General features: G+C 40.4%; 1 protein-coding gene and 1 long non-coding RNA gene across 2 annotated transcripts; both read left to right on the top strand.

Moving 5' to 3' along the window:
- Positions 1-3,527: 3,527 nt before the first annotated feature.
- On the top strand, positions 3,528-5,007 carry LOC134805681 (uncharacterized). The gene has a single exon (XM_063778938.1). The coding sequence runs from the start codon at positions 3,583-3,585 to the stop codon at positions 4,978-4,980; it is 1,398 nt and encodes a 465-aa protein (XP_063635008.1). The 5' UTR covers positions 3,528-3,582; the 3' UTR covers positions 4,981-5,007.
- A 3,778-nt stretch (positions 5,008-8,785) lies between these two features.
- On the top strand, positions 8,786-9,531 carry LOC134805677 (uncharacterized). Its single transcript, XR_010146356.1, has 2 exons — positions 8,786-8,856; positions 9,217-9,531. It is a non-coding gene; the product is annotated as an uncharacterized LOC134805677 (long non-coding RNA).
- Positions 9,532-12,122: the final 2,591 nt, after the last annotated feature.

Raw genomic sequence — 12,122 nt, 5'->3', positions numbered from 1 at the left:
TCACATTCACAATGGTAAATTTGCGCACTAATTCGCTGCCGACAAATGCACCTTGTGTGCAAAACGTGCTAGTACGTCCACTTAATCCCGCGCGCCGCGCTAATTTCGAACTTATTAAACTAACCGAAGAACCACCGTCCAATAAAGCCGTAGTCGAAAACACACCGTTAGGTCCATTAACGCTGATACGCACTACTTTGAGCAACACCCTTTTATCACTTGCGTTAATATGCGTCAAAGTCCCAGGAACCGATTTGGATTCGAGATCTTGCTGCGTTGACGCACTCGTAGTAGGAGATGTTGTAGATCTCGAAGGGCCCGATGATGATGATGACGCAAGCGGTACCTCGCCCTTGGTTACCGTGTAGTGCAGAAGTCGATGATGTGCTTCGCCACAATCGTCCTTATCGCAAGCAGGTGCAAGGCACGATTCTCGTTCGTGTTTAGATAATAGGCATTTGTAACATAGCCCGTTTTTTCTAACGAATTGCCACCTCACTTTGCGCAGCGCTCGTTTAAACTGTTTACAATCAGTTATCTTGTGAACAGATGTTCGGCAAAAAAGGCATTTCTTATCACTTCCTTCGCCGTGCACTAATATTGTGTGGTTACGTGCGTTATTAGTGTCTGAGGTTTTATGTTTATAATTCTCACTTTTTGTGGCCATATAGGTACTTGCAGTGGTTGAAATCTTGACTGCCTCTTCGTTAAGAAAGTCAGACATGATGACCAATCTAGGTTTTTTACCATCTTTGATTAAACTGAAGCTGTAATCTGACCACTTCGATATTAGTACTGTCGGCAGCTTAGATAAGATTATGGAAACTATGTTTACCCCCTGTAGGTGCTCCTCTTGACCGACTGCTCGTACTGCTTCCACGTAGTTTTGAACTTTTAATGCGAACGTAATAATATCTTTGTGGTAATCTTGGTGCAATGGTTGAAGCTTTTTAATGTCGTACAAAACGCGGGAAATGATGCACTCGGAGTTACCATATCGTAGTTCCAACGCCGACATAACTTTCTCAGGTGACGTGGCACTTATGAACAAAGCGTTGACTGCATCCTTAGCGGCTCCGCGCAAACATTTTCTAAGCCTCCAAAGGTTCTCCTTATCGGTGAATTTACATAACTCAGTGGACTCGTAATATGCTTGTTTAAACTGCAACCATTCTAAATAATCGCCAGAGAACTCGGGGAGATCTTTGGGTGTGCTGAGTCGACTGAGCAGGCTGGTATTCGGTGCACTGGCAGTGGAAATGTTCTTCACAGCATCGGCCATAACTTGTATCGCATTGTTGAGTGCCATGACGGTGCCGTCGGGCGGCGGCAGCGGGGCGGCCGGCACGGGCGCCGGGGCTGGCGCGGGCGTGGCGGCGCGTGGCGCTGGACCGGGTTCGGGCGGTAAACGTGACACTTGCTGATGCAACTCACCCATATTTATGCCATTATCGGGGGCTGGCTGCAGGTCGTCTTGCGGTTCCAAGTTGCTCTGATTTTCCACCCAGTTTGCAACGTGACTTCGAGAATAGCTCCTTCGACTTACTTGTGAACCGTACTCTTGTTCCTCGTCGTCAAGCTCTGCTAACTGAGCATCCAGAGTCTTATCGATGATCTCCATCTGTATGGCAGCTTTTTGTTTTGCGGCTTCTAACAAAAGTTGCTTCTTCTTTGCTGTTCTAGAAGCCGATGAAGTTCTTGAGCCCTTGCTGCTAGAAGCTTTGCTGGCATACGAAGCAGAAGTATGAAGCATTTTCTTGCGAAATTCTGCCGCGGTTGGTTCAGATTTTACGCTACCGGCTATTGTTTTTGTGATAGCTAAATCTTTCGGAATACTTGAAGCTGGCTTAATTTCTTCCAACCTGGCTGTAGAACTATGACCATAAGGTGCTTTACTCGGCTCGCCATTTAGGGACATTCTTTGTTCTTCTTCTAGAAGCCTCCTTAATTGTTCTGCACGACGCGCTTTCGACCCACGCGTTTCTATCGTGGTCGGGGTACGGTGCATGGATCCGGTTTGAAGACCACTTTGTTAACTGTATGGGGTTCGTTTGAAGAAAAGGCCGACTTCTAACACGATGATGTATTTCGGAAAAAACACAATTACAAAAAATGTCACGAGATCGTATGTGCATAGGCTCGCGGCCAGCAGCGGACTGCCTGGCGGCGCATGGTAACAGGTTGCATTAGACATGCTACAAACAAATATCAACCTTAAGACTAAGGAATTAAAAGCTAATTTAACACGACTATGGTTTTTCATAAGTAAAACATAACTAGGTACAGATATAACGAGCGCATCGCCAACAGTCGTAATACGTTGACTATGTACTATCGCGAGTGAAAGTAAACCCCAAATTGGGTAAGTGGTAAATTTATTAGGTAACGCAAATGTAGATTTTCCATGCTAATTAAATATTAAGATAATTTTAGTGCTTTTACTTTACTTCATCAAACCATTTCACAATTAAATACTAAGTGTATAATGACTTTGCTCGATCATGCTGCTGTAACGATATTGCTTCAAAAATTATTTCCACCCTCATTTTGAAATAGTAAATTATTGCATCATCTTTACAAATTGTAATCTCCGACTCTGATTGTGAACATCCACGGCATCACTGCTACATTTTAGGTGCTTTCTTTTCCTGCCGCTCGCCGGGGATGCTCACAAATTACGTAGCCGGACTGTAATCTCATGCGTTTGGATGACGCGTTCCAGGGTCCAAAGTTCGGGCTGAATTTTGTGGTGGAGGATCCACCGCAGCCTACTACTACGTTGGGTAGTACACTCGCCGCAGCCACACCTACACTGCGCTACGCTTCTCTCGTCAGTCGGAAGACCACCCCGTCTCAAGCACCGGGCGGCCCTGAGTACAGTCGGCCACAGTTCAGCGCCCGCGCACACCCAGGCGAGAGTACCTAACCGCAGAGTAAAGTGGATATTGTGTGGATTTATAAAACCAAACTTACGACCCTCTTGGCCATTTAGTTTTTTTTAGTTTTTTTAGTTTTTTTAGTTAAATTAAATATTCTTTTGCACGAATCGAGATTACTCATTTCTCTCTTCTAAAAGGTAGTTAAGATCCTAATCGTGACACTGGCGCCCTCTAACGTGGTTAAATTCACACAAATCCTATTTATTTCTCGGCTTTTGTAGTTAGTGTATGTTTGTGGCTTATTCTTTTTTCTGTGCAACGTTTTTTTTTGGTTTCATTTGCTACTAAGGTGTACTATTAGTGGAAAGTAATTTGGTAATTTTGTAAGGTGTTTCGTAAATTGATTTCTACCCACATATAGTCAAATTCTATAATTTATTTTATGTTAGTGTTAAATTACGCTTAGTATCACAAATATAGTGAAATTAGTATTAATTGTTTCTATCGAGTGGAAAGTACACATTAGTAGCACGCTTTTCTTCTTTTTATTTGCAACTAACCTGTTTTTATCTTTATTTCTACTAATTGGGAAAACCAAACGTTTATCATTCATCAACTTTTGTAACAGATCGGAGAATTTTTAATATAAGCTTATTAGTTTCTGCTCCTTACCACTTACCCTCTAATTAAATTTAAATTCACGATGCTGCCTGTCAAATATCTTTCTCTTCAAAAATCGGAGCTTGAATATGAGGTTCAGATCCGAGGTGCTACTGCCGGTTCTTCAGTAGAGGAATTGCGAAGACAAATTGTAAAATTAGCCGCGGAGCACCCGGCTGAGCACATATTAGAGTCTCCGCTAGATATTCGACAGGATCTTAGGGGTTGCGTAGAAGTTCTTACAAAAATACAATTGAATCTTGATATTTCTGAACCAAGTGTACCTACTATTATGAGAACGCAAAATATGCTAAATCATCTTCATAATCGTTTAGCGAGGATAACGTGCGGTGACGACAGAAAAGAATATAAGGATATCCTAGAGGGGCATAAAGTCGCCTCCCAGAAGCTCGCGGCTCTTCAAGCTAAGAGGCCTACACAAATAGCGACAACTTCTTCTAATTTAGGCGCGGGTCCCTCTAGTGAGACCTCGACGGCGGCCCCAGAGGTTCAGAACTTGATTTCGGTGACTTGCGATCGCACTGTAGCTGACTTGAGTAAATTAAAATTTAATGGCAAAACTTGTGTCCGCTCATTTATACAGCGCGTCGACGAATTTATTGTTGCACGTAACATTGCATCAACAAAAGTATTAGCTTTCGCCACCGAAATTTTTCAGGACAACGCTCTGCATTGGTTCCGTTCGGTACGGGACAATATTTCTTCCTGGCCAGAACTCGCTGCTAAATTGAAAGAGGACTTCGATCAATCTAATTATGATTACCGACTAACGACGGAGATTCGCTCTCGGACTCAGGGTGAACATGAAAACATAACTGTTTATCTTTCCATTATGAGTGGTATGTTTTCTCGTCTTTCGACACCCCCAAGCGAAGCGGAGCAGCTCGAAACCTTACTTCACAATATTAGGCCGTGTTACGCAAGTACACTAGCAGCATCATCTACCGAAATTAGGACAATTGATTCTTTACGCTCATTGTGTCGCAATTACGAGACTTATCATTCTCGACACTCACAATTTCAGGAGCCACCAAGAGTGACTTCTGACACTGTTGCACCCGAATTTGCGTACTCTAGGGAATCAAATAAAAGTCCAAATAAATTTAACAACAATACATATAATAAACAAAATTACACATATAACAATAATTATAATAAAGGGCAATATTCTAAAAACACCACAAATTATAGCCAGAATCAAAATCAAAACAAGTCTCAACAACAAAATTATATACATTCTGTGTCCAATGCTGATCAAAACAATAAACAACAACCGTATTGCCCAAGGTGCCGTAGTAATAATCATCATATTCGGCAATGTACGGCTAGTAGGGACGTGTTTTGTTTTAAATGTGGCAAGAAAGATGTCAAAACACCTGATTGTCCGGTTTGTAATAAAAAGGCAGATACAAAAAACTAGATGAGCGGAATTGTAGTCATTTTGATAAGCAAGATTGGGACTCTGGGCTTAAATTCATCAAAACATTCTCTACATCTTATCAAATATCTACAATTCTGCAGAATAAGCCTCTCTTTGATACTAGGCCTTATGTAAATATTAAAATTAACAATATGGATGCTTGTGCTTTGCTGGATTCTGGTGCTGCAGTAACTGTAATCGGTAACAATGCGCATCTCAATTTAATAGACTGCACCTTGCAACAGAATGTCCGTCCTCCTTTAACAGCAGCTGGCAATCACCCTCTAAACTGTATCGGGTACATGAATCTACCCATCACTTTTGAAGGTCAGTTCCATGTAATAACAGCTTATGTGGTCCCTGAGGACCCCACTAACATAATATTAGGTGTTGACTTTTGGCGTGCATTTAACATTTGTCCCAAATATGTAGGAAGTATAACATTATCTGAGAGCCCTCTTGACAAGGTAAACGTTGACAACCCAGATTCTTTCATTAACTCTTATGAAAACCTAGTCGAATCGCAGAAGTCAATTGCTGATAATGTTATAGCTCAATTCAAATCCATATCTATGGAAGAAAAAGGTTTAGGTAGGACGAACTTGATAACGCACAAAATAGATACAGGTGACGCTCAACCTATTAGGCAGCGTTATTACAGGATGTCGCCTGAAAAACAGCGTATTCTAGTGGAGCAGGTCGACGAAATGCTGTCTTTAGACGTTGTTGAAACATGTGAGAGCGCGTGGTCTTCACCAGTACTTATAGTGACTAAGAAGAATGGACAGCCTAGGTTCTGCCTCGATAGTAGGAAGCTCAACGCTGTGACTAAACGTGACGCGTACAATTTGCCATACGTTTCGGAAATTCTCGATAATCTTCGAGACGCAAAGTACCTGTCCAGCGTTGATCTTTCTAAGGCGTTCTGGCAGATCCCCATAGAACCTTCAGATCGCGATAAAACTGCTTTTTATGTGCCAGGTCGCGGAACATTAAGGTTTAAAACCACCGCTTTTGGCCTCACCAATGCGCCTGCGACTCAGCAACGCCTAGTAGATTTGTTGTTTGGCGACATGGAACTTAAGACTTTTGCATACTTAGACGATATTATCATTATTAGCTCGACTTTTGAAGAACACGTGTCTCGTCTTTTGCGCGTTCTAGATAAGCTTAAGTCTGCTTATTTGACAGTAAATTTCGAGAAATGTCAATTCTTCCGTAGCGAATTAAAATATTTAGGCTATATTGTAGATTCTCGTGGTTTGCGTACGGACCCAAATAAAGTAGACGCCATTTTAAATTTTCCTGCTCCGACAAGCAAAACTGAACTGAAACGCTTTCTCGGTACAGCAACGTGGTACCGACGTTTCGTTCCAAACTTCAGCACCGTGGCCGGGCCGCTCAATAGTTTGACTTCGAATGGCAAGAAAGCACCGCCGTTCAAGTGGACGCCCGAAGCTGAAGCGGCTTTTAATGCGTTGAAGGATTGTTTAGTTTCCGCGCCGATCCTCGCTTGCCCGGACTATTCTAAGCCCTTTGAGGTTCACGTTGACGCTAGCAACTATGGTCTTGGCGGCATGCTGACCCAGACCATAGATGGAAAGGAATACCCAGTAGCCTACATGAGCCGAGCTCTCACCGGTGCCGAAAAAAACTACAGCATTACTGAGAGGGAAACACTCAGTGCAATAGTAGCGCTCGAGCACTGGCGCTGTTACTTAGAGAATGGCCAAAAGTTTACACTGTGTACAGACCATATCGCGTTGAAATGGTTTCTTTCCTTGGAGAATCCAACCGGTAGACTTGCACGCTGGGGAGTCCGTCTAAGTTCTTTCAACTTCGAAATCAAGCATCGTCGTGGCGTTGACAATGTGATCCCAGATGCTCTGTCACGTGCTGTCCCCATGTCTGCCATCTCCCTTGCAAACGCGGTAGCCAATACTAAGGACGAATGGTTCATTAAAATGTATAACGGTTGTCTAAACAGTCCAAATAATTTTCCAAATTTTATAATAAAAAATAATTCTTTATATAGGCTCTCCAAAACTGTATCACAATCACAACTCACCTCAGAGTTCGCTTGGAAGGAGGTTGTTCCCAGCGAATATCGTGACAAGGTCATAACCGAGAGCCACTCTGAACCAACTGCTGGACATCTCGGCATTTTCAAAACGTACACGCGTCTGGCATTATCATATTACTGGCCCGGGATGCATCAGGACGTCGTTCAGTTTGTTAACTCTTGTTCCGTTTGCCTGTCATATAAGTCACAAAATCACACTACTTTGGGAGAAATGGGACGTCCCAAGCAGTGCAGCCGCCCCCATCAAATGATCTCCATTGATTTTGTAGGTCCACTTCCAGTCTCTCGAAAACAGAATAGCTATATACTTGTCGTGACCTGCTGTTTCACAAAGTATTGTAACATATTTCCTCTTCGTCGCGCTACTGCCGACGCAGTTGTTAAAGTCTTAGAAGACTCAATTTTTTTGGTATACGGTATACCACAAACAATTTTCTTAGACAACGGAAGTCAATTTGTTAGCTCTGTCACAGACGCGTTATTTAAGAAATACAAGGTGCCAAACGTGTATTATACACCAAAGTACTGTCCACAAATAAATTTAGTGGAACGTTTTAACAAGACTCTTGTCACTTGTTTGTCCACGTTTGTAGGTAATGACCATAGATCCTGGGACACTTTTATCCCAAAGATTCAATTTGCGATGAACAACTCCGTAAATGAAGTGACTAATTACTCTCCGTCTTTCTTAGTACATGGTAGGGAGCTGGTCACATGTGGATTGCACTACACTGATACGGACCTAGGTGATGAAGTTTTGTTCTTGCCGCGTGATATTTATGCTGAGAACTTAGGATGTCTCGCTTCGGTATTCAATGATGTACAAGCCTCATTGTGGAATGCACATGTAAAGAATACCATGCATTACAATTTGCGTAGAAAACCAGCAGAATATAACGTAGGCGATATAGTGTTTAAGCGAACTTACGTTCCTAGTGATAAGGATAAATATTTTAGTAAGAAATTAGCACCAAAATATTTGCAATGCAGAGTAGTTGAGAAGAGTTCACCATTAGTGTATATCTTGGAGGATATGGCAGGCAAGAATATTGGAGCCTGGCATATAAAAGATTTTAAACTTTATAATAATAGGTAGTATAGATAGGTACGACCCCAAGAACATCTAGTTTCTAGCATGAGTCAAAAGCTATGCTAGCTGATGCCTCGAATCTCATAAATGTGTGCATCAACAGCGTTTTAAAAGTTGTTGCTGTTTTAGTGAAAGTGAAATTTGAAAGATTGTATAGAAGATGATAGAATGAATTTGTAAATGCTAGGGATAATGAGACGAATTTTGTTTAAGACCAAAATCCTTACCCAGACGAGGCGGGTATATGTAACGTTATGCGTTACACGAACTATTATTATTAAAATAAAATACAAATATAGATAAAAATACCACTTAAAACTAATTTTACAAGCTAATATTTACAATTAAAACTATATTAAAACATAAAAAATGCAACAAGTATTCGTCAGCGCCGTCTTAGCGCTCCGATAGATTTGTGAATGCAACATTTTAGAGCTCACGGAAACGAGTTCTTTTGTTTGTCGTATGGTCAGTCAGTTGCATTAGCGGATCGCCCGTCCACCATTCCCGATCTTCATTCGAAATAGAACGCACGTCACACTAATCATCGGTCTCTAATACGTACATCAATTTATAAAAATGTAACCGATATAACTTAATATGTTGTCGTCCCTAACGTTCCTCGAAATGTCGAAATGTTTTTCCTTAACGTCGTAATACGTTGACTATGTACTATCGCGAGTGAAAGTAAACCCCAAATTGGGTAAGTGGTAAATTTATTAGGTAACGCAAATGTAGATTTTCCATGCTAATTAAATATTAAGATAATTTTAGTGCTTTTACTTTATTTCATCAAACCATTTCACAATTAAATACTAAGTGTATAATGATTTTGCTCGATCATGCTGCTGTAACGATATTGCATCAGAAATTATTTCCACCCTCATTTTGAAATAGTAAATTATTGCATCATCTTTACATATTGTAATCTCCGACTCTGATTGTGAACATCCACGGCATCACTGCTACATTTTAGGTGCTTTCTTTTCCTGCCGCTCGCCGGGGATGCTCACAAATTACGTAGCCGGACTGTAATCTCATGCGTTTGGATGACGCGTTCCAGGGTCCAAAGTTCGGGCTGAATTTTGTGGTGGAGGATCCACCGCAGCCTACTACTACGTTGGGTAGTACACTCGCCGCAGCCACACCTACACTGCGCTACGCTTCTCTCGTCAGTCGGAAGACCACCCCGTCTCAAGCACCGGGCGGCCCTGAGTACAGTCGGCCACAGTTCAGCGCCCGCGCACACCCAGGCGAGAGTACCTAACCGCAGAGTAAAGTGGATATTGTGTGGATTTATAAAACCAAACTTACGACCCTCTTGGCCATTTAGTTTTTTTTAGTTTTTTTAGTTAAATTAAATATTCTTTTGCACGAATCGAGATTACTCATTTCTCTCTTCTAAAAGGTAGTTAAGATCCTAATAGAGATGGGTAGTGAGTAAATACTCACGGGTAAATACCGAGTAAATACTCAGTATTTACTCAATATACCCGTATTTACTCGTTTATACCCAAATTGGTGGGTATAAACTATTTAGAGTGCTGAAAGGGGCATATAAATTTGAAATATACGAGTATTTTGTAAGCCGCTACTGGATTAAGTACTCAAAATTGTAAGAAATGTATTTTTAAGAGGGGCACTCCATACATGTAACTAATTGTCACAAAAAAAAAATCAGAAACCACCAACGTGCTGCACATCTTTAAATGGGTCTTTCAAAATAACTGGAATGTTTCTAAGAACATTTTTGGATAAATTGAATATTTTTGGAAGAAAACCGTTTCGAAAGGCCAAAATAATGTTTATCTCTCTATAACTTTAGAACCAAAGTTCAGAAAAAATATGAAAACATATCGGGAGATTAGCCGTATAATAGAGTACAAAAAACAATATTTTTAACATCAATGGTTGAGCCATTTTTGAGTTTTCTTTAAAAAACTCTTAATAAAAGGTCGTAAGTACCGCGTAAACACGCACTTTTGCGCGACATGCAGTTATCTAGAACATCGATAGAATTTTAATACCATATTTTTAAAGTAAATAAATACCTTCTTATTTAAAACAAAATTGTTAACTATGCATTATCACAATTCGCCTCTCACTAATAATTACCTTTTATTCCTAAATTAAGCGTCCTATAAGCTTTATATTTTATAGATATTGTTAATACACGTTAGCACTCTTCAATAAAAGACAATTTTGTTCTTAAATCTCACTTTTTGAATATTTTATAAGCAATCGTTTTTACCCACCTAAATGAGTAAATACGGGTATTTATCGGGTGCTTTGAGTAAATACCGAGTAAATACTCAGTATTTACTCACCCCTACCCATCTCTAGATTTAGATCCTAATCGTGACAATCAACCAGTCTAGATATATTAGAGTATAATTGAAAAATGAGAAATGCGCATTCTTACACTACCTGTGTTGTAAGAATGCGCAGCAAGATGTGTAAGACTGCGCGGGTAGGGTAAGAATGCGCAATACCCAAAAAGGCCATAACTATTTACATAAGTCACAAACAAAGGTGGCAGCGATCCAGTCTTCAGTAATAGGATCTTTATAGATCTCGCCACATCACGGGCATGTCCAAGAGGGTCAACATGATTTACAACAACATATCATGGCTTGTAGATTGCGCTTGATGTGTCTCTTTGCCTTCAGCAAAATTAGCCTAGTTATATCGTTCTATAATATCGGTGACAGAATTAGCCAATAAATCAGCTTCAGTGAATACCTTAGGACTATAAGGTGATATTCCTGTAGTTTTTAAATTTTCAGCATCACCTGCGGGGTTTGCAGCTTTGAGACAAGCTGGTGAGAAGGTTTTACACATTTGGAATACAGTTATAGTTCTTCCTGGGTTATTTCTGAGCCATTTTTCACATTCATGTGGAAATGGATGTGCAAGACTGCGCGCGCATTTTTACACGGTTGTACCATGCGCATTCTTACACATTCCTTCATTTTCACTAAAGCATATACTGGTAACGCCACCTATGTAAAATGACGTGAACTAGCGACTCCCATCTAAACGCGCAATCGCATACGCGATTCAAATTCAAGATCTCATCTTTTAATTTACTTAAGACTATTTAGTGTCAATACATTTAAATTGAAGAAAAATAAGATCAACATGTGATAAAAACTTCAAACTCACCTAGAGTGTCGTATTTTCACAGTAAACTAAATTAATTCCTGGAGCAATAACAGGTGCCATTACACTTCAAAACAACACTAAAGTTAGCCACGAACTTCACTTTGAATCTAAGTTATGACGTATGCGCATTCTTATCGACCGCGCAGTCTTAGGGTAACATTCCATTTCCAACGACAGCTGCACTACTGTCAATTTTACTATGGAAATTGACAATGACAGCGACGCGTTCAGTACCGGTAGTGCAGCTGCGGTCAGAAATGGAATGTTATCATTAGACCACCCTACCTCGTAGTAGGTAGGTATTAGTCGACTGCAATCAGAATACGATTTTCTAATCGAGTAGGTATCTACCGTTAACACAAAAAAATTATAATTATTATAGACTACTTTTCTACTAGTCAAATCAGCTTTTTTTTAGAACTGTCAAAACGATTTGTTAATATGGAATTTGTATGAAAACGAGTATAGTGACGTCGCACCGTCGCAGTCAACTCACCTACTTTTATATTTGTGTGTATACCTAGATGATTTATTATATAGTTATTGTGTTTAAAAATAACTACTATTTATGTTTTTCTAATTATTATCTGGTGTTTTATTTCGTGCACTGTATGAAATACTTAAAATGTTTTGAGTAGAGGAAACTTCCCTATTAAAAGCTACAACTACAAGCCCAGACACATAGGTATTCAATTATTCACTGACCGAGCGAAAGCGAGCGAAGCGTCTCCGTTTCAGCTTAGGCAAATTATATGGCCTTCCATACAGCAGGGTTAACGCTTCAAGTGCATTAATGTCCTTTTT

Source organism: Cydia splendana, unplaced genomic scaffold (assembly GCF_910591565.1).
Source record: "Cydia splendana unplaced genomic scaffold, ilCydSple1.2 scaffold_48_ctg1, whole genome shotgun sequence".
Lineage (NCBI taxonomy): Eukaryota > Metazoa > Arthropoda > Insecta > Lepidoptera > Tortricidae > Cydia > Cydia splendana.
Note: the sequence above shows the minus strand (reverse complement) of the source record. Positions and strands in the feature narration are given on the sequence as shown.

Excerpts from the sequence above, each read along its gene's own strand:
- LOC134805681 (XM_063778938.1), top strand. The coding sequence starts at position 3,583 with ATGCTGCCTGTCAAATATCTTTCTCTTCAAAAATCGGAGCTTGAATAT.